This window comes from Hypanus sabinus, chromosome X2, assembly GCF_030144855.1.
Source record: "Hypanus sabinus isolate sHypSab1 chromosome X2, sHypSab1.hap1, whole genome shotgun sequence".
NCBI classification, from domain to species: domain Eukaryota; kingdom Metazoa; phylum Chordata; class Chondrichthyes; order Myliobatiformes; family Dasyatidae; genus Hypanus; species Hypanus sabinus.
In genome coordinates, this window is record NC_082739.1 from 17,394,680 (window position 1) to 17,416,152 (window position 21,473).

At 40.4% G+C, this 21,473-nt stretch overlaps 1 protein-coding gene across 1 annotated transcript; it reads right to left on the bottom strand.

Annotated features, from left to right (window-relative positions):
- On the bottom strand, positions 1-18,473 carry LOC132385049 (signal peptide, CUB and EGF-like domain-containing protein 3). The gene is made up of 7 exons (XM_059956753.1): positions 18,371-18,473; positions 15,167-15,400; positions 5,657-5,807; positions 2,549-2,688; positions 2,313-2,459; positions 493-741; positions 1-8 (listed from the first exon to the last, which is right to left on the bottom strand). The coding sequence occupies exons 1-7, from the start codon at positions 18,471-18,473 to the stop codon at positions 1-3; spliced, it is 1,032 nt and encodes a 343-aa protein (XP_059812736.1).
- Between the last annotated feature and the right edge of the window lie 3,000 nt (positions 18,474-21,473).

Sequence of the window (21,473 nt, forward strand, 5' to 3'; positions counted from 1 at the left end):
TTACAGAACTAGTTTGAGAAAAAATGTATGCAAAATAAATCATTTTATGATTTTATTGAATAATGATACAAATCCAAGGGCTTGAATTTCTTATCCTTGGTCTCCAAATGAATTACATGTGTCTTGTTGTTACCTTTTGCACCTTTGTGGTGCATTGGGTGTCATTTTTTGTCATTTCCTTAGCATATCTGTTTTTTTACGAGGCTTAGTTGCTACCTTGACGCTCAACCTAGCACGGATGGAAAGCATGGAAGGAGCCAGCCCGATTCAAACCAGCGTTATTTGCATCAAAGTCCCTTGCTGATGGCACTACACCACCGGCTGGTAGAATTACATGTGTAGAACTAATCAAAAAGATTACATTGTGGAAGGAAAAACTTTACCGATTTATAAAGTACTTATATGGTTAGTTGTACTCAGTGACCTTTCTTAAAAATATACTTGCTATTATGCAAAGAAAGCTACCAAACAGAAAGAAGCTATGGGTCTTACCAGCTGTACCAGCAAAAGACCCTGGTGGACAGGGTGAGGCAGCTTTTGATCCTGCAGGACAATAATGTCCTGGTGGGCAAACATTCTCCGGTGGATCAGGTCTATAAGCGTTTCCATCACAAAAATAACCAGCTCGACAGGGGCCAGAAGGAGTTGACAGAGCAAACCCATTGCAGTGTTCACCAGGATCGCATGGAACTGGATGTACAGCACCAGCTGGGCAGTAGCTCCCAGGCTTACACATACCACCTGAATAAGTTCATTACAAAACAGCTTATTATCATTCTTCAAAAATCTCTACTGGCTCATGCAAATTAATATCTTTTAATAACTAATTCAGAAATGAGGGTAATTAAAATATTTCTGATCAAACAAGTTATTGAGCAGTGCTAAGTATAAACTTTGACCTCAGACCGTTTCATTATTTACAAGTGAGAATTTACAATGCTTGTATCTCTGTCACTCACTTCTGGCAGCTCATTAATTAGCACATCATTGCTTGTTGCTCACGTGCCTTCCAGAAATGTTTAAAACTAAATCAGAATCACTGAATAAATTTGCTATGTTTACACTCTTGGTTGTTCCACACCCTTGCTATTTAGTTGCCAATCTGTTTCTGAATATCGACTCAGTTTCTGAATCTCCATTATCTTCAATGCATCTTGTTTACTTGGAAAACAAATCAACTAACTATTTCAGCAAATTATAGCATGTCTCTGTGCGATTTAGTTCTTTCATTAGAAGAGGAATGCTTGCTGGAGAACAAAACAAATTCTACGTACTTTCAACTCAGATACTTAAAGGGCAGATGCACAACTACAAAGTGAAGGAAATCAATTGGACCCTTAAAAGGGCCAACAGAAAAACCAGGAAACCTGACAAGGAGGAACCCTTCACAATCATTGTCTTCCCTATATTTCCACAGCTTCTGAAAGGATCGCCAGGATCCTGAAGAAATACTGGACAGATACCATCCACAAACCCGTGAGGAAACTCAAATCACAGCTTATACGGGTCACAGATAAACTGAAACCCAGGACAGCTGGCGTTTGCAGGATTCCTTGTGAATGTGGAGCAGCGTATATCAACCAGACAGGGCGCATGGTGGAAACCCACATCAAGGAGCACAGGAGGTTAATCCATTTGGGTTACCCGGAGAAATCGGTGGTAACAGAACACCTCATTTGCAATGGCACAAAATTACTGTGCAGTGCCAACAGTTTTTGGGACTGCCTGGTGACAGAAGCCATTAAAATAAAACTGGAGGAAAAGAGTTTTAACAAAGGTGAAGGTCTTGCTCTAAGTAAGAACTGGAATTCAAAGTAAACAAGGTGGGACAGCAGAAACCTGATTTGGATGAGGACTAACCAGTCAGAAGGGATGGACTAGGGGAGTACCGATACCACCGGATTAGACTTGCCTAGGCATCACCCCTGATGAAGATGGCAGTGTTTGTCATTGAAACGTTAGTAATCGATAATCGATACCTGTACCTGGTGGGAATCCCAAGAAGTGTTTATTTGTCCTATATGCCAGGAAAGCACTAGATCCTTTTTCAATAAAGGGATAACATTTAAAATTAACATTTAACCACAACCAACTGAGGTTTATATAACAAAGAGCTTCGAAGTTACAGCATTTGGTATGAAGAAATATTTCCTAACTGCACTCCAATTTTTAGATGATCCCTTCCCAATGCTTAATAGTAATAGTTCAAGATAATCTGCATCCACCATGTTATTTTCACTAATGTTGTTAAACAGATCAGAGGTTGATTGATTGGATTAATAATAACAATGGATGGACGTACTGCAATTTACCTGTCATATGATCTATGGGTGTTGCTGTCCTTGAACTTCCTGTACAGTAGTAGCCAGCATTGCATTTTCCAGTTGCAGCCACCAAGCCAGAGGAGTTACAGAATAATCCTGGCGGGCAGGGGAGACAATCAATTTCTGACCCACTACCTAAAAACAGGGAAAGCAGTTTTTACTTCCAGCATAACAAACGGGCCTACAGAAGAAAATAAATATACCGGTAATAAGGCATTAGTTACCTTGCATAGGCCCAAAGTGTCCAATTGGACAGGGTAGAATATTCTCAGTACCTTTGGGGCAGTATGAACCTCTGGGGCACCTCTGACCTGTTATTCCATCAGTTGGATTTGGAGAGGAAGATCTTTCAATGCAATAATACCTGGAATTCAGACAATACATATTTCTATAACGTTTACACCATCATTCGCCGCTTCTTTTAGAAACATGCAACTGATGGAATTAAAACCAAAACACCAGCCAGCACTGGTTTCATTCACCACCTTTCAGTAATTTCACTCGCAAAAAATATTAGCTGAGAAAGAAATATGAAAGCTTCATCTTTAAAACTACATAACTTATCACCCACAATTCAATATTTATGAGCAATGGAAACAAAAGAAATAATGACTTGAAACTTGATGAGATAGGCAGCAGCTGCAACACAAACAGCTGGCACTTACTCGAGTAAATATAAGCAATTTTGAGCATGCGTGTTCAAATGCAGATGCCCAAAGTGGCTGATAGATTTCTAGTTCAAAGTTCATAGGAAATTTTTTATCCGAGTACATATATGTTACCATATAAAACCCTGAGATTCATTTTCTTGCAGGCAATTATAGTAAATACAAAAAACACAATAGAATCAATGTAAGACCACACCCAATAGGACAGACAACAACAAATGTGCAAAAAAAAAAGCACAAATACAAAAGAAGAAAATAGAAATAATAACGACAATAAATAAAAATCAATAAATAGAAGGAACATGAGAAGAGCCCTTGAAAGTGAGTACATTGCTTGTGGGAACAGTTCAGTGACGGGGTAAATGAAGTTGAATGAAGTTATCCTCTCTGGTTCAAGAGCTTGATGGTTGAGGGGTAATAACTGTTCTGGAACCAGGTGGTTAGGATCCTGAGGCTGTTTAATCTTTTTCCTGATGGCAGCAGTGAGAAGACAGCATGGCCTAGATAGTGGGGTCCTTGATGATGGATGCTGCTTTCCTGTGTCAGCTCTCTGTGTAAATATGCTCAATAGTGGGGAGGGCTTTACCTATGATGGACTGGGCCATATCCATTACTTTTTGAAGGATTTTCCTTTAAGAACATTGGTGTTTTCCTACCAGACTGTGATGTAGCCAGTTAATACACTCTCCACCACACATCTATAGAAGTTGTCAGAGTTTTAGATGACATACAAATCTTAGTATACTTGTCCAAATGTAGAGGCACTGTTGTACTTTCTTTGTAATGGCACTAATGTGCTGGGCCCAGGACAGGTCTTCTGAAATGATAACACCAGGGAATTTAAAGTTGCTGACCCTCTCCACCTCTGATGAGAACTGGCTCATGGACCTCTGGTTTCCTCCTCCTAAAGTAACTAATCAGCTCCTTGGTCTTGCTGACATTGAGTGAGAGATTGTTGTTATGGCACCACTCAGTCAGATTTTCAATTTCACTTGTATGGGCTGATTTATCACCATATTTGATTCAGCCTACAACAGCAGTGTCATCAGCAAACTTAAATATGGCATTGGAGCTGCGCTTAGCCTCACAGTCATCGGTATAAAGCGGGTAGAGCAGGGGCCTGAGCACACAGCCTTATGTTGCACCTGTGCTGATGGAGATAGTGGAGGAGATGTTGTTGCTGATCTGAACTGACTGGGGTCAGCAAGTGAGGAAATCGAGGATCCATTTGCATAAGGGGGTATTGAAGCTTACTGATGACAATATTGAATGCCAAGCTGTAGTCAATAAGGAGCATCCTGATGCATTCATCTTCACTGCCCAGATAGTCTAGGGTTGAGTGAAAAACTGAAGAGATGGCATCTGCTGTGGACCTGTTGTGCTGGTAGGCAAATTGGAGTGTTTCCAAGTCACTTCTCAGGCAAGAGATGACATGTTTATCACCAGCCTCTCAAATCACTTCATCACTGTGGATGGAAGTGCTACTGGATGATAGTCATTGATACAGACTACCACATTCTTCCAAGGCACCGGTATAATGAAGCCTGCTTGTAACAGGTGGGCTTCTCAGACTTCTAAATTGAGAGGTTAAAGATCTCAGTGAACACTCCAGCCAGCTGATCAGCACAGATCTTTGGTACTCAGCCGGGTACCCCATCTGGGCTGGATGCTTTCCGTAGGTTTACTCTCTCATTGGCCTCAGAGACTGAAATCACAGGATTATCAGGGGCTGTGGGAACTCGTGAAGGTTCCTCCATGTATTGATGGAGCAAGCATCAAAGGCATTGAGCTCATCTAGGAGTGAAGCCTTGCTGTCACCCATGTTACTTGGTTTCACTTTGTAGGAGGTGATAGCGTTCAAGCCCTGCCACAACTGTCGAGTATCCTTCACTGATTCAAGTGTGGTCCGGAATTGCTATTTCGCAGGTGAGATGACTTTCTGGAGATCATATCTGGACCTCTTGTATTCAACTTATTTGCCAGACTGGAATGTCATTGATCTGGCCCTCAGCAGATTGCAAATGTCATGACTTCTGGTTGGGGAAGACGCTAAATGATTTTGTGGAGACATGCTCGTCTATGATTGCTTTTACAAAGTTCATGACCATCAAGGTGTATTTATTCAGATCCACAGATGAGTCCTTGAACATGGCCCAGTCCACTGACTCGAAGCAAACCACAGCTGCTCCTCAGCCTCCCGCGACCACCTCTTTGCTGTGCAAATCTGTTAACATACTCTGTCACTGGATTAATTGAAGGACCACAAATTTGCCAAGATGCTCCAGCACTTATAATGGGCAATCTACTCAATCACACTTCATCAGGATGTACTGTATTTCGTTCAGGTGCCTGGATCCAATCTTTTTTAAATGGAGACTTCACAGTTATGAGCAAGAATAGAACAGCTTATAGTATTTGCATTTGTTTGATTTTTTTTCATTTATTTATGCATTAAATTATCTGGTGGATTTTAATCTCTGATCATTTAATAGTTAACATTTGTAATAATTTATCTGATTTTGACATCATTTGAATGCTTCTGACCAGCAGAAACATTTAGTTTGACTTGATAAATCTCCCGTGGAGCATCTGTGTATGCTTCAAGAATGTTTATACTAACTATTGATACAAAAATGGCTAAAAATTAAAATTGCCATCTCACACCCTTCCCAGCAGTCTCCCGTTGGTTCAGTCAGGCCTTCTCGGTCACAGTACTTCCCACGAGGACACAACAGACAATCTGAAACTGCACCCAACCCAGTATGGTTGCTAAATGTTCCAACTGGACATGGAGATTGGAAAGGCAACCCTGAACCTGGAATTGAAAGAGAACTGATGAGTCAGTGACAAGTCATAGTTATTGTTGAATTCATTCGTAGGTTTCTTAGGATCTATTATTGATCCCTAACTGGCCCTGAAGTGAATGCCTTAACAAGCCAGTGCAGAGAAAAGTTAAGAGCAGTCAACCTTTTTGTGGATCTGGAATATCATAAAGAGTGGCAGAAGTCCTTCTCTTAATGGTGAGCAAAATGAACTTCTATGACAATTTAATATGGTATTTTTAATGTAATATTCATGAATTGCAACACCAGATTGATATTCCAGGCCTTTGTATGTTAGTTTGGTAAATAAAACACCAAATTGATCTATTTTACAGTATTGAGCATGGGCCATAATTTTTCATTCATAATGTGTGATGCTGGTTCTTATTCCGTTACAATACACCCATGTTCACTTTACAAATTAAAGTTGACTTGTACAACCTCTCTCCACAAGATTCCTCGCCCAAGTTTTTGAATGGAAACCACAGAAGACATCATTGGATATTACAAATTAAACCCCTTGATATTTATTTACTGTCTGCAAAATCATTCAAGTTTTGTTTACATCTTCTGGGGAGCATCCCAGGTTTATTAACCGAAAGGTTATTTGAAATGAGTCTCAGCCCAGCATTCTTGTTATTTAAAAGGACTAATTACCTTTTGTTTATAAATTATGCTCTGATTTCTATCAGAACCTTAGAATACCTATATTCTACCAAATCTCTGCAATGAAACTCCTTCCGTATTACATTAAGCACTTAATTCAATTCTTGCTATACTAATTCTTGTACCACTCCATTCATTCTATTAAATGTCTATCATCATAAGCTTATTAATCTAAATTATTTTTAATTTTTCTTTTTCTTTCCAGTTTGCTGGTATCAATTACAAATGTTATTGTGTTCTAACTTTTTATGAGTGTGTTCACTTTATAAGAATCCCAATTGAAATTGTAAGCTAATTAAACATTACCTTCTGGGCAGTAATATCCTGCAGGACATGGGTGAGGTGCCTGCACTCCTTGCAAAGAGTTAGAAAAATTGCTGGATGTTAAATGACAGGAAAATCCAACAGGACAAGGAATGCAGGAGGCCTTAATGGAAAAATAAGTTAATTAGATTGTTATCCATGAAATACATCCAAAAGTGTAAAATCTAAAATGGGGAAGAGTTAAATTTAATTAAGATTTTTTTTTTAAAAAAAGATGAAAACAGTGTTTGTGTGCAGAAATATATAAATTTGCAGTCAGAGTAGGTCACTTGACTCCTCAATTTTGCTCTTCCATTCAATAAGAATATTGCTGTTCGGTTTGTAACCTCAACTCTCCTTACCATCAGACCAACCTTTCATCTTGTCATTTTAACTCTCCCTTAAAACATTAGATTCTGCTTTTACAGCCTTGAAGGAAGAATCCTGAAGCCCAACGGCCTTCAGAGAAAAGAAAATCTCATCTTCATCTTAAACATGTGAACCACATATTGTTACAACAGTGACCCCAGTTCTAGATTCTCTCACTGGAGTAAACATCCTCACCACCTTCACCTTTTCAAGACCTCTCAGTATTTTTCAGATTTCAGTCTGTCACCTTTCACTCTTTTAAACTTCAGTGGATACGGCCTAGCCTCTCCAAGCCTCTCATAATCCACCCATTCCAGGTATCAGTTTATTAACCTTCTCTGAATTGATTTCCTCAAGGTACCTCAAGGTAAGGTGACAATATAATTGATTTTCCGGGTATGGGCTTATAGACAACTGAAGCAGACCTCCCTACTTCTGTACTTCATTCTCCTCACAATAAACAATAACGTTGTTAGTTATCCTAGCTACTTGCTCTATGTGCTTACTATTTTTATGAAGCATGCAATGCAGACCTTTCTACATCTCAGAGATTTGCAAGCTCTCAACAGTTAGACAAAGTGCTTCTCTTATTTTTTCCTGTGTTAAAATGGTCAATTTCTTTATGTTGGGGCCCCTTCATCTCACCAAGTAAAAACAACCCTTTCTTATCTCCTTTTTTGCTTCCTATTAGCCAGCCAATCCTTCTATGCCAAATGTACCTCTGCATACACTGTGTAACATCAGTCTACCCTGAGTTATGGGCAGAAATTTAGATTTGACCACTTTTGGACTGGGACATTAAAACATGAAGATACAGGTGTAGGAGGAGGTGATTCTGTGATGGGAGAGTGGTGGAAGTCTGAATTTTCTGGGATTGCCCCAGCCTGTATCCCTTCATGCCTTGACCAATCAAAAATCTATCAATTTCTGCCTTAAACACACTCTTGGCTTCCACAGCCACTCTGTGGCAATGAATTCCACAGATTCACCACTCTCTGGCTTAAAGAACTCCTTCCCCATCTCCATTCTAACATGACACCTCTCTATTCCGAGGCTTTGTCCTCTGTTCTTAGACTCTCCCACCATAGGAAGCATCTTCTCCATGTCCACTCTATCAAGGCCTTTCACCATTCGATAATTTTCAATGAGGTCATCCCTCATCCTTCTGAATTCCAGTGAATACAGGCCCAAAGCCATCAAATGCTCTTCATATGACAAGCCTTTCAATCCTGGAATCATTTTTGTGAGCCTTCTTTGAACCCTCTTCAGTTTCGTCACATCCTTTCTAAGATTAGGGTCTCAAAACTGTACTCAAAGTGAGGCCTCAACAGTGCTTTATAAAGTCTGAATGTTACATCCATGGTTTTATATTCTAGTCCTCTTGAAATGAATGCAAACATCGTATTTGCCTTCCTCACCATCGATTCAACATGCAAACTAACCATAAGGCAATCTTGCATAAGGATTTCCAAAGCAATTTGCATCTCAGTTTTTTGTATTTTCTCTCCATTTAGAAAATAGTCAACCCTTTCATGTCTTCTACCAAAGTGGGGAACCACACACTTCCTGACACTGTGTTCCATCTACCCACTTCTTTGTCCATTCTCCTAAGCTGTCCAAGTCCTTCTGTAATCTCTCTACCTCCTCCAAACTATCTGCTCCTCCAGCTATCTTCATATCATCTACAAACTTTGCAACAAAGCCAGCAATTCTATTATCAAAATCATTAACATATAACATAAAAAGAAACGGTTGCAACACAGACCCCTGGGGATCACCACTAGTCACCTGCAACCAACCAGAAAGGGCTCTCTTTATTCCCACTCTTTGCCTCCTGTCAATCAGTGATTGCTTTAGTCATGCTAGAATCTTCCCTGTAATACTATGGGCTCGTAGCTTGTTAAGCAGCCTCTTGTGTGACACCTTGTCAAAGGCCTTCTGAAAATCCAATTACACAACATCAACTGATTCTTTTTTGTCTATCCTACAGACATGGTGCAGTAATGCAACAGTGAATGATTCTGAGGATGAATTCAAATATTACACATTTTTATGCAATAGTATGCAATGCAAATATTTAAACAATAAATTCTCTACAGGTGATTACTCCACATCTGAAATGAAGTGAAACTTCAGAGCTGGTTTATTATATTTGAAATCTGCAAGTAAAAATATATTTCTTCAAACTCAGAGAAAGATAAACTGGCCCGGAGGTAGGCATCATGGGTTCACTAGACTTGGGGTGAAGAGATTAAGATAATCTTAAACACAGTGGAGTTTCGAAGAATAGGAGGTAACCCCATTGCAGACCCTTTGAATAACTTAAGGTGACTAGTTACATGGGAAATGAAAAGCCGATGCTGGAATATGAAACAAAAACACAAATTACTGGTGGAACTCAGCCAATCAAGCAAAAGCTGTGGAAGGAGGCGCCAATGAATATTTTTGGTCATGGACCAAGAAAAGAGTAAAGGGGTAGTTATATACTTGATAACCAAGTGAGTGAAAGTTCCTGGGAATATAGATTTTGGGTTACAATCAGATCAATTATGATCTTATAAAATGGTGGAGCAGGCAAGTGTCCTAATTGTCTATTTATTTCCTGTGTTTGAAACATATCAGATAGTGCAGTCGGTCCACAGGTAAGATGCTGAGAGGCTATCCCTCTGGATGGGGAATATGTGCAAAACATTGTCTGCTCAGGATATTATTTGCTGTTTAAAACTGAGATGAGAAAGTATTTCTTTACTCAAAACATAGTGAATTTTTTGAATTCTCCACTTCTGAAGGATATGGATACTCAGTACACCCAAGACTTAGTGAGTGTTTTTGGCACTGAATAAATTGAAGGTTATGGGAAAATGGGTCAGGAATGCGAAAGAGATTGAGAATTGTTTTTGACATTGAAAGGCAAAGCAGGCTCATGGGCCTGTATGACTAATCCCTGCTTGGAATTCTCACATTATAGGTAAACTGCTCACAGCTGAGAGTCTGACTGCACTCATTTTCTATTATGTCCGTTCTATAACAGTACTGTGCAAAGGCCCAAGTCACATACTGTACACATAGCTAGGGTGCCTAAGACTTTTGCACAGTACTGGAGTAATTTTCTGTATTACACTGTACTGTTGCAAAAAACCCCACAGATTTTATGATATATGTGAGGGATGATAAACCTGATTCTGGTATGGGTCTCTGTTGTGGACTGAGAGTGGGAAGAGGTCAGGGAGAGGGAAATCATGGTTGGGAAGGGAAGGGGAGAGAGCAGAAAGCACCAGAGAGACATTGGAATCAATTGATCTTGCCTGGTGTCTCAGGGCTGGATGTGTCATACCCATGCCACCCCCCCACCCTGGCACTCCTTCTGTCACCTATCCCACACCCTCTCCTGTGGCATTCCACCCTTGCCATTCCCAACATCCTTTGCTCCTGCCAGATTTTACAAACTCGCTCTCTATCCTACATTGACAAATACACCCCACTGTAAATCTGTGCCTAAGACGTTTGCAAAGTACTGTACATCCATAGCAAATGATGAGCATTCTTGTACACCTAATACGATTCCATAGTGCCTAGTGAAAATGTTTGCAGTGTCAGCAATCAGGGTTCAATTCCCACAATTTTCTGTAAGAAGTTTGTGCGTTCTCCCCGTGACTGTGTGGGTTTCCTCCAGTTTCCTGCCATTCTAAAAACGTATGGATTAGTAAAGGTTAGCAAGTTGTGGCCATGGCACAATCCTAACCCTAATGCATTTCATTGTATGTTTTGATGTGCATGCGATAAATAAAGCTAATTTTTAATCTTGAGACTGCAGGTGCTGGAATCTGGTCCGATGGACTATCGTCATACTATACGGACTATCGAACATACTTTGTACGTTTGGATGCTGTTCGTAGACTTCAGTTCAGCATTCAACACAATCATCCCTCAGAAACTGATTGGAAAGCTTAGCCTACTGGGCCTGAACACCTCCCTCTGCAAATGGATCCTAGACTTCCTGACTGGGAGACCTCAGTCAGTCCGGATCGGGAGCAGCATCTCCAACACCATCACACTGAGCATGGGGGCTCCCCAGGGCTGCGAGCTCAGTCCACTGCTGTTCACTCTGCTGACCCACGACTGTGCTGCAACACACAGCTCGAACCACATCATCAAATTCGCCGATGACACAACCGTGGTGGGTCTCATCAGCAAGAACGATGAATCAGCTTACAGAGAGGAGGTGCAGCAGCTTACGGACTGGTGCAGAGCCAACAACCTGTCTCTTAATGTGAACAAAACAAAAGAAATGGTTGTTGACTTCAGGAGGGCACAGAGTGACCACTCTCCGCTGAAAATTGATGGCTCCTCAGTAGAGATTGTAAAAAATTTCTTGGTGTTCACCTGACGGAGAATCTCACCTGGTCCCTTAACACCAGCTCCATAGCAAAGAAAGCCCAGCAGCGTCTCTACTTTCTGCAAAAGCTGAGGAAAGTCCATCTCACCCCCCCCCCCCCCATCCTCATCACATTCTACAGGGGTTGTATTGAGAGCATCCTGAGCAACTGCATCACTGCCTGGTTCAGAAATTGCACCACCTTGGATCGCAAGACCCTGCAGCGGATAGTGAGGTCAGCTGAGAAGATCATCAGGGTCTCTCTTCCCGCTATCATGGACATTTACACTACACGCTGCATCCGCAAAGCAGACAGCATTATGAAGGGCCCCATGCACCCCTCATACAACTTCTTCTCCCTCCTGACATCTGGAAAAAGGCTCCGAAGCATTCGGGCTCTCACGACCAGACTATGTAACAGTTTCTTCCCCCAAGCTATCAGACTCCTCAATACTCGAAGCCTGGACTGACACCTTGCCGTATTGTCCTGGTTATTATTTATTGTAATGCCTGCACTGTTTTTGGGCACTTTACGCAGTCCTGTGTAGGTCTGTAGTCTAGTGTAGCTTTCTCTGTGTTGTTTTTTATTACGTAGTTCAATCTAGTTTTTCTACTGTGTCATAAAACACCATGGTCCTGAAAAATGCTGTCTCATTTTTACTATGTACTATACCAGCAGTTATGGTCAAAATGACAATAAAAGTGACTCGACTTGACTTGATCTGCTGGAGGAACATAGGAAATCAAGCAGAATCTGTGAAGGTAAGGATCTGCCAATGTTTTGGATCAAAACCTTGCCTTAGGACTCTTGAATAATCTTGTACTTTGTACCTGTCCAGCCTGGTCCTGATATGTGCCAGAGGAACACGGTTGTTGTTCTGCACTTCCCTGAGGACATTGGTGTCCTTTAGCACAAATGAAAGGAGCTGGTCTGCTGGAATTCTGGGCAGCTGGACAATAAAACCCAGCATCACAGGCTTGGGAAGGTGAAATGAGTCCTTTCCTGTCACAGGAAAATCCTAGCAAAGAAAACAAACTTTTCAATATTTTTCATGCTGCTGAGATACTAAAATTTACTAAAACTTTAATGTGCAAGATTATCTTTTATTCCAAATGTTCTGCTTAAAAGCTGATATTCAGAATCAAGCTCTGCAAGGCAGTGACCCCACCAAGAAGGATCCGTTTCACTTCACATTAACATCACTCAACTGGTAGCAAGCTGGCATGTTTCACCAGGAGTGCCTCATTTACTTGGATTTTCAAAGGGCCTTTGTCAAAGTGCCACAAATGAGGCTGCTACACACAGTTGGAGCCCATGGTATTACAGGAAAGATACTAGCTTTGAGAGAAGATTGGCTAAATGGCGGGAGGCAAAGAGTGGGAAAAAAGGGGACCTTTTCTGGTTTGTTGCTAGTGACTAGTGGTGTTCCACAGGGGCTGGTGTTGGGTCCATTATTTTTCACATTATATGTTAATGATCTGGATGATGGACTGATACTTTGTGCCAAGTTTGCAAATAACAAGAAGATAGGTGGAGGGGCATGTGGTATTGAGGAAGGAGAGAGACTGCAGCAGAACTTAGCAGAATAGCAGAAAGAGCAAAGAAGTGGCAGATGGAATACAGTGTAGGGAAGCATATGGCCATGCACTTTGGGAGATGGAATAGCAAAGGAGGAGCAAAGGGTCTTGGGAATCCTAGTGCATGATTACTTAGGGGTTAACTTACAGGTTGAGTCCATGTTGAGGAGGGCAAATGTAACGTTAGCATTCATTTTGAGAGGACTAAAATATAAAAGCAAGGATATAATGTTGATGCTATATAAGCATTAGTCAGACCATACTTAGAGTATTATGAGCAGTTTTGAGCCCCATATCCAAGAATGGATGTGCAAGCATTGGAAATGTCCAGAGGAGGTTTATGGGAATGATATTGGGAACGAAAGGGTTCATATATATGAGGCTCTAGGCCTGTACTCACTGGAGTTCAGAAGGAGTGGGAAATCTCATTGAAAGCTACTGATTATTGAAAGGCCAAGATAGAGTGGATGTGGAGAGGATATTTCCTATAGTAGGAGCATCTAGGACCAGACTCAGAGTAGAAGGACATCCCTTTAGAACAGATATGACAAGGAATGTCTTTAGCCAGTGGGTGGTGAACTTGTGGAATTTATTGCCACAGGCAGCTGCGGAGGCCAAGTCATTGGATATATTTTAAGGTGGAAGTTGATAAGTTCTTGATTAGTAAGGATGTCAAAGGTTATGGGGAGAAGGCAAGAGAATGAGATTGAGAGGGATAATAAGTCAGCCATGATGGAATGGTGGAGCAGACTTGATGAACTAAGCGACCTAATTATGCTCCTATAACTTATGGTCATATGGTAACTAGCATAACATCCCTGTTAAATGCCATGCCTTTTCGATAATAATGTACAGTACTCTCCATGCATTCTAACTCCATTTGTGCTCTTTGGAAGTATGCTCCAAGACCCATTTTGTTCCTCTATATGATCAACATTACCCCATTTATTGCATAATCCCTTCAGCATTGCATTTCCCCAAATATACTACTTCGTATTTCTCTGGATTTAATTCCATTTGCAGGATTCACTCACTAGTTTCCTGTTGTAGGGTTAGAACCTGGCACCGCTGTGAGAGGTAACACAGATTTTCCCTCCATCAAATACCTGAACACAGCAGTGAAACTTTGGCCACAACTATGCTTTGCTTAGCAGAATCATTTACCAGAGGGTTTTCAGAAATCCTATTTGCATCCTGATCAGTGGAAGCCTGCATTAACATGAGGAAAGGGAAAGCAGCTTTGATCACATCAAGCTACTCCCCAAAACTGATGTATTACTCATGAATCGCAGCTACTTTGACAATGCAGGAAATCCAACAGTCAATTTTCAGACAGCAATTCAGTTTTATTTTTAAGATGTGGCCATCATCAGCTAAGCCAGAATTTATGCCTAACTGCCTTTCAAAAGGTGCTGTGAAGCCACCTTCTTGAACTGCTGCAGTTTTTCTGGTGAAAGTTCTCCCGTGATACCGCTGGGCAGAGAGCTCCAGCATTTAAAATTAGTAATAACAAGGTGCTGAAGAAGGAATAAATTACAAAGATTCCAAGATGTCTTTTGCATAGAATTCTGGGGCCGCCTTCTTCAAACTACGAGGGCAGTCCTTTTCGATTTAGTGCCTAACCTGAGCATTGGCAATTACAATAATACAGAATATAGTATTGCAGTGACATACCAGTCCAGATTACTCACTTAAATCCTTGGTATTGATCTTGAATCTAAAATCTTTTAACCCAGTGAGGGAGATGTTACAACAGATACTATTTATGATATTCAATCTTTGCATATACAGATGAAACTCCTTAAGAAATAGATATTCTTATATTTATGTTCCACTGGAATTTTGTCATGGAAATTGGCAGTGAACTGTGTAATTTTACACATTTTTTTTTACATATAATTAACAAACTTTACAGTATAGCATAAGTTACCAAATTTATGATCTCCCAGAAAAAGCCAGGTTGAGTTAGAAGAACAATAATAGAGGTGGAGCCAGCCAGACTAAACCAAATATTCTTGAGCTCATTGATGTACTTGAAGCAAAGGGCAATGAAGTGATTACCTGGGGGGCATGAAAGACAATCTTCTACCCTGGAGTTCTGAGAGCTGTTGCTATAATAACCAAGTGGACATGGCTGAGGAGCAGTAGCTCCACTGACACAGAAATGTCCTGAAGGACAGGCTTTTCCAGAAATACCATCATTTGGAGTTGGAGTTGTCGCCATCTTCACACAGTAATATCCAGCAGCACAGAGTCCTGTGACACCTGCTTGACCAACCCCTTCACAGTAACGTCCTAAGGGAAACAATAAAGATATCAATTTCAAAGAGTATTACATTTTCTTAGTAAAGTGTCATTCATCTATTGCTCTCTGACAAAGCGCTCGAGGAAATTTTCACTTCAAAATTCCAGATAAAGATTTTTGTTTCTTTGGGCCTGCAGAAACCTGAGTAAAACAGTTCAATTTTTAATGCCAAATCAATTTCCATGGGCAATTTTTAAGTTTAGAAATGATTTCACATTAGTAATACAATGATAAGAAACTATTAACAGCAACGGCAAACTATCTTTTGACACCAGGAGTGCAGAGTGATATTTTGGGAGTCTTAATTAGACAACTGTAACCAGAGTGCCGGAGAGGAATCCAGCAATGGCATCTAGAAGCTCAGAAAAACCTTCAAGGAACAGGAATGAGTGACAGTGGCAAAATAAGCCTGAAAGTTAAAATAGAATTTTCTGAGTAAATTACTCTTTTCTTTGTAAACATTCAAAGCAATGTTGAAATGAAGCCATTGCTACAAAGGGGTATGGAAAAAGTGGAGAGGTGTTTTGAAATTCAGGACTCCATGAAGTGGGTTCACAACTCATGAAAACAGCTCTGATGTGCTATTGTGGTCCCTCAGTAAACGAGATACAGTATGCAGATAATGGGTCATTTGTGCATATACAGAGGCTAAGCTCCAAGTCATTGTAGACTATACTGAAGCATTAAGAATACGAGTTTTATACTTAACATCTCCTATCACCACCCAGCCCCTGCTGTACAACACCATTCTCAATAACAAAGGATCATAATGAGATCTTAGAAATTTCAATTCTCTTCCCATTTCTCAGGAGCTAACTTTCAGTGAAGGTGGAAAGGATATTCACTATCCAGGTTCAGGAGGCTTTTTGCTAAACTCAGCTTTTTAGCACAGCAGAAGAAACTGTTCAAGGTTCACGGTGTTTATTGTTAATGTTTATTTGTAGTATTTCATCATCTTTGAGGAATAATACTTTCAAGGATCAGGAAGTGTCCTGTTAACTGAGTCTCCAATCTGATCAGAAGAAAAAAGTATTGTGTGTTAAGGCTCCTGCCATCTGACCTAATCAATGCAACTGCGGGGGGGGGGGGGGGGGAAGCGATGCAGATGACTGCCAAAAACAAAGTTATAAATATTGGAAGACAGTAAGGGGGAAGGAGTTACAGAGATGAGCACAGTGTCCACTCTTCAGCCTTGATTTGCGAAGGAACTCTTCCCAGAGCATAGTTTCCTAGAGCCTTTTTTAGGCCAATGGCATGTTCATCCGTACAAATCTTGGTTAAAGTTATTACTCAAAATAAATGTGTTCTATTTAAGAGTACAGAGAAAAATCATAAGGATGTTGCTGGTACTTGAGGACCTGAGTTATACGGAAAGGATGAATAGGTTAGGACTTCATTCCCTGGAGCATAGGAGAATGAGGGGAGATTTGATAGAAGTATAAAAAAAATGAGGGTTATAGATAGGGTAAGTGCAATCAGACTTTTTCCACTGATGTTGGGCGAGAGGTCATAGGTTAAGGGTGAAAGGTTATATTTTTTAAGGGGAACCTGAAGGGGTCTTTATCACCCAGAGGGTGGTGAGAATGTGGAATGTGCTACCAGTGGAATAGGTGGATGCAGGTTTGATTTCAACATTTAAGAGAAGATTGGATAGGTACATGGATGGGAAGTCTATAGTCCAGGTTCAAGTCGATGGGATTAGGCAGAATAATAGCTTGACACCAAGTAGATGGGCCAAAGGGCCTGTTTCTGCGCTGTAGTGATTCTATGACTGTGAATCTATGACTGTTTAAAATAAAACAGTGACGTTTAATCTGCTTTGTTAGCTGGAATTATATCCTCCTTGGTTTGGTGGAGGGGGAATCACCACTCAAAATAGTAATTATTGAGAGCTAAGACCCTTTGGAAGAAACTAAAATAGTTGAGTTAATAAGCGGTCCCGCTGCAATCCAGGAGAGACGATGCTGGAGGCGGTATAGCATGGAGTCTGTGTTTGGTTGGGAGCTTCCTCTCCTGTCAGCACTACACTCTAGCGTTTGACCAGCAGCTGGACAGGCTGGATTGCTGGGAGTTGTACCATTAACTTGCACGTTCCTCAGGGACTTGGACCCAGGGATGTGTGTTTTCTTGCGAAATGATGTGTTTTTGTTTCTCTCTCGCTATTTTGAATGTATGTTACACACCTGGGCCCCAGATGATCACTGCCTCGTTTGACTGTATCCATGTATGGTCTGAATGATAATTAAACTAGATTTTATTTGATAGTATTTTGAAATATAGGCTAATATAATTTCCCAAAAACTTTTAGACACCTATATCCAAAAGACTAACGGTCTTGGCTTAAGTTTAAGACTCTGGAACAGGTACACTTAATAGCATCACAAAGGCAGACATTAATGATGCTATTCATTGTCATCTTTAGTGCACCAACACAGCCTTTGGATGGCTAATGAAATGTGCATTTGAAGATCAATATCTCAAAATTTTACCAGGCACCAGTGATTGCTGCCCTTCTTTATACTTCTAAGGCTCAGAATACTTACAAATGCACCTAACTGCAATGAAAACCAATAGTCTCGCTACTAAATGATTTCAGTCCACAAGAAGGATTACTTACCCAACATTAACGCCCTCTCCAAGACCAACATCCCCAGCACTGAAATCTTAATTACAATTCCAAACAATGTCATTTGACTACCAAACATTAGACTCCTGAAACAGTCGTACTGTTCTAAGCTGGCAGGGGAAGATACTACCAAGTGTGACAGACAACAACTTAGACAAATAGCATCTTGATAAAATACTGCATTCCTAGTACCTAGAGGGAATTTCTAGCACTTGGTTGCTCTAAATGGAGAAGGGGCCTTTGGATTTGCACTGAGACCTCAAGTGCATAAATTTGGAATGCACAGAAGCTCAGTATAAACAGTAGAAGGAGTGTTACTTCCCAATAACCCTACTGTCCATCTGGTCAGACTCCTCCTCTACCAACTTTGGAAAGTCCATGGTTCTCACATTGGCCTTAGTCACCTCAGAATCTACAGAGCTTGAAGTGAAAGTCATCCCTGATGCTGAAGTGCCACCAAAGAAAGAGTAATAGAGGGATTTGGTGAAAGGGATGTAATGCAGCTGCCCATTTAGGCATCAGAATCCCATAAAGAGCGACAAGATAAATGATCAGATATTTGTTTTTGGCAGTATTGCTTAAAACATAAATATTAATCAAACCACTTTAAAACCTAACATCGTGAAAGTCATTTTTAGAATAAGATCATTAAAGCTGCTGTCAAATGTGAAAAGATTGAAACAATAGACTATCACACTTTCTAAAATGTCTGAATAAAATTCCTAAAACATTTCTGTGTTAAGAGCAGAGGTATGCCGATTTTTTTCCTGCAAACAATAGAGATGTACACAGATATTCATCTGAACATTGAACACTTTTAATCAAATTAAAGATGGCCCTAGTTTTGTTCAGAAGTGGAATAATCTGAATTCAATACTAAAATTATCTGTAAGTTAAATAGTTAGGTGGCCCAGTCACCAAGGCTCTAAGAGCTAAAAGGAGATTAGGATGAGCCATGATATAGAAGTGTGAAATATTTCATTTGATAATTTTTCAACTAGAATTTTGAGAGAAACAGAAATTTCACTACTACACAATAACAAAAACTGCCAAATAATTTGCTCGCAACTGTAATCTTACACTCAGTGGTCATTTTACTAGCTACACCTGCTTGCTATGGCAAATATCCAATCAGCCAATTGTGTGGCAGTTACTTAATGCACAAAACCATACAGACATTATCAAGCAGTTCAGTTGCTTTTCAGACCAAACATCGGAATGGGGATGAAATGTGATCTAAGTGACTTTGACCGTGCCTGTTGTTTGACCTTTGACTGTTAGTGCCAGATGGGGTGGTTTGAGTATCTCGGAAACTGCAGATCTCCTGGGATTTTCATGCACAACAGTCTCTAGAGTTTAGAGAGAATGGTGCAAAAAACAAAAAAAAAGATCAAATGATGTGGGCAAAAATGCCTTAGTAATGGGAGCTCAGAGGAGAATAACCAGATTGGCTCAAGGATTAAAGTATTTCTCATTTTTATCTTAATATTTTGTCATGGAATTTGTATGTCAACTTTATTTCAATCTTTGAGCTCCACTCCCCACACCACAAGAGTTTGTGAGCAGACAACAAAGACACATTCTAGGATGTTATTGGCTTATCCTGGTGGACACTGTTCCCCAGGCTAACAATGATCATTCTTCTATTCCAAAAGCACTATAGATATTTCCATCTACAGTTAGTCTATCAGGCCAAACTCACAGAACTCAGGACTCCTAGAACAGTGAGTTCCTAAATAAGGCAACAATTATACCAGTGCCTAAGAAGAGTAGTGTGAGCTGCCTTAATGACTATTGCGCAGTAGCACTCACAGCTACAGTGATGAAATGCTTTGAGAGGTTGGTCATGGCTAGATTGAACTGTTGCCTCAGCAAGGACCTGAACCCACTGCAATTTGCCTTTCACCACAAAAGACCTATGGCAGATACAACCTCAATGGCTCTTCACATGGCCTTAGAAGATCACCTGGACAATACAAACACCTATGTCAGGATGCTGTTTGTTGACTATAGCCCAGCATTTAACACAATCATTCCCACAGTCCTCATTGAAAAGCTGCAGAACCTGGGCCTCTACCTCCCTCTGTAATTGGATCCTTGACTTTCTAACCGGAAGACCACAATCTGTGCAGATTGGTGATAATATCTTCTCCTTGTTGATAATCAACACTGGTGCACCTCAGGGATGTGTGTTTAGCCCACTACTCTATTCTCTCTATACCCATAACTGTGTGGCTAGGCATAGCTCAAATATCATCTGTATATTTGCTGATGATGCAACCATTGTTGTGAGAATCTCAGATGGAGATGAGAAGGTGTACAGGAGTGAGGTACACCAGCTAATTGTGGGGTGTCATAGCAAAAACCTTACACTCAAAGTCAGTAAGATGAAAGAGCTGATTGTGGACTTCAGGAAGGGTAAGGCGAGGGAAAACGAACCGATCCTCATAGAGGGATCAGAAGTGGAGAGAGTGAGCAATTACAAGTTCCTGAGTGTCAAGATCTCCGAGGATCTATCCTGGTCTGAACATATTGATGCAGCTATAAAGGCAAAGCAGTGGCTATATTTCATTTGGAGTTTAAAGAGATTTGGTTTGTCACCTAAAACACTTCTATATATGTACTGTGGAGAGCATTCTGAAAGGCTACATCACTAGTATGGGGGGTGGGGGGGGGGGGGGGCTACTGCACAGACCTGAAAGAAGCTGCAGAAAGTCGTAAAATTAGTCATTTCCATCTTGGTTACTAGTCTCTGTAGTATTCAAAACATCTTCAAGGGGCAGTGCCTCAGAAAGTTGATGTCCATTATTAAGGACTCCCGTCACCCAGGGCACACCCTATCCTCATTGTTACAGTGAAGAAGGTACAGAAGCCTGAAGGCACAAACTCAGTGATTCAGGAACAGCTTCTTCCCCTCTGTCATACGATTCCAAATGGACGTTGAACCCATGAACATTACCTCACTTTTTAAAAATATACTGTTATTTTTGTTTTTGCACTATTTTTAAACTATTCAATATACATATATATATATATACTGTAATTGATTTACTTTTTTTTCCTTTCTATATTATCATGTATCACATTGAACTGCTGCTGCTAAGTTAACAAATTTCACAACACATGCCAATGATAATAAACCTGATTCTGAGTTACGTAAAGTCTTTCAGTTCTGTCACACTTGGATAATCAAAGGAAATTAATTTTGAATCAGGGGCAAATGTGCATTCAATTATTTTTACACAGTCCCCATGAGATGTTTGTGAAAATTAAGGCAAATGATTGACCTAGCTAAGAAACTGGATATGAACCAGAAGGAGAAGATAATAGGCAGGAATTCAATAGACATAATGTGACTAGTAGTATCCCAAAGGGAGTTGTGTTAATGCCACAGCTAATGATTTCCTCATTTTGGGGTGATAAAGCTGTTGGATCTT

Bases quoted from the DNA above. Each gene is read 5' to 3' on its own strand.
- LOC132385049 (XM_059956753.1), bottom strand. From the start codon at position 18,473: ATGACTTTCACTTCAAGCTCTGTAGATTCTGAGGTGACTAAGGCCAAT. The intron at 2,689-5,656 runs GTGTGAGATGGC...TCTGAATTCCAG, and splicing joins ACGGGAGACTGCTGGGAAGG to GTATTATTGCATTGAAAGAT. The intron at 742-2,312 runs GTAAATTGCAGT...GAACTTATTCAG, and splicing joins ACCCATAGATCATATGACAG to GTGGTATGTGTAAGCCTGGG.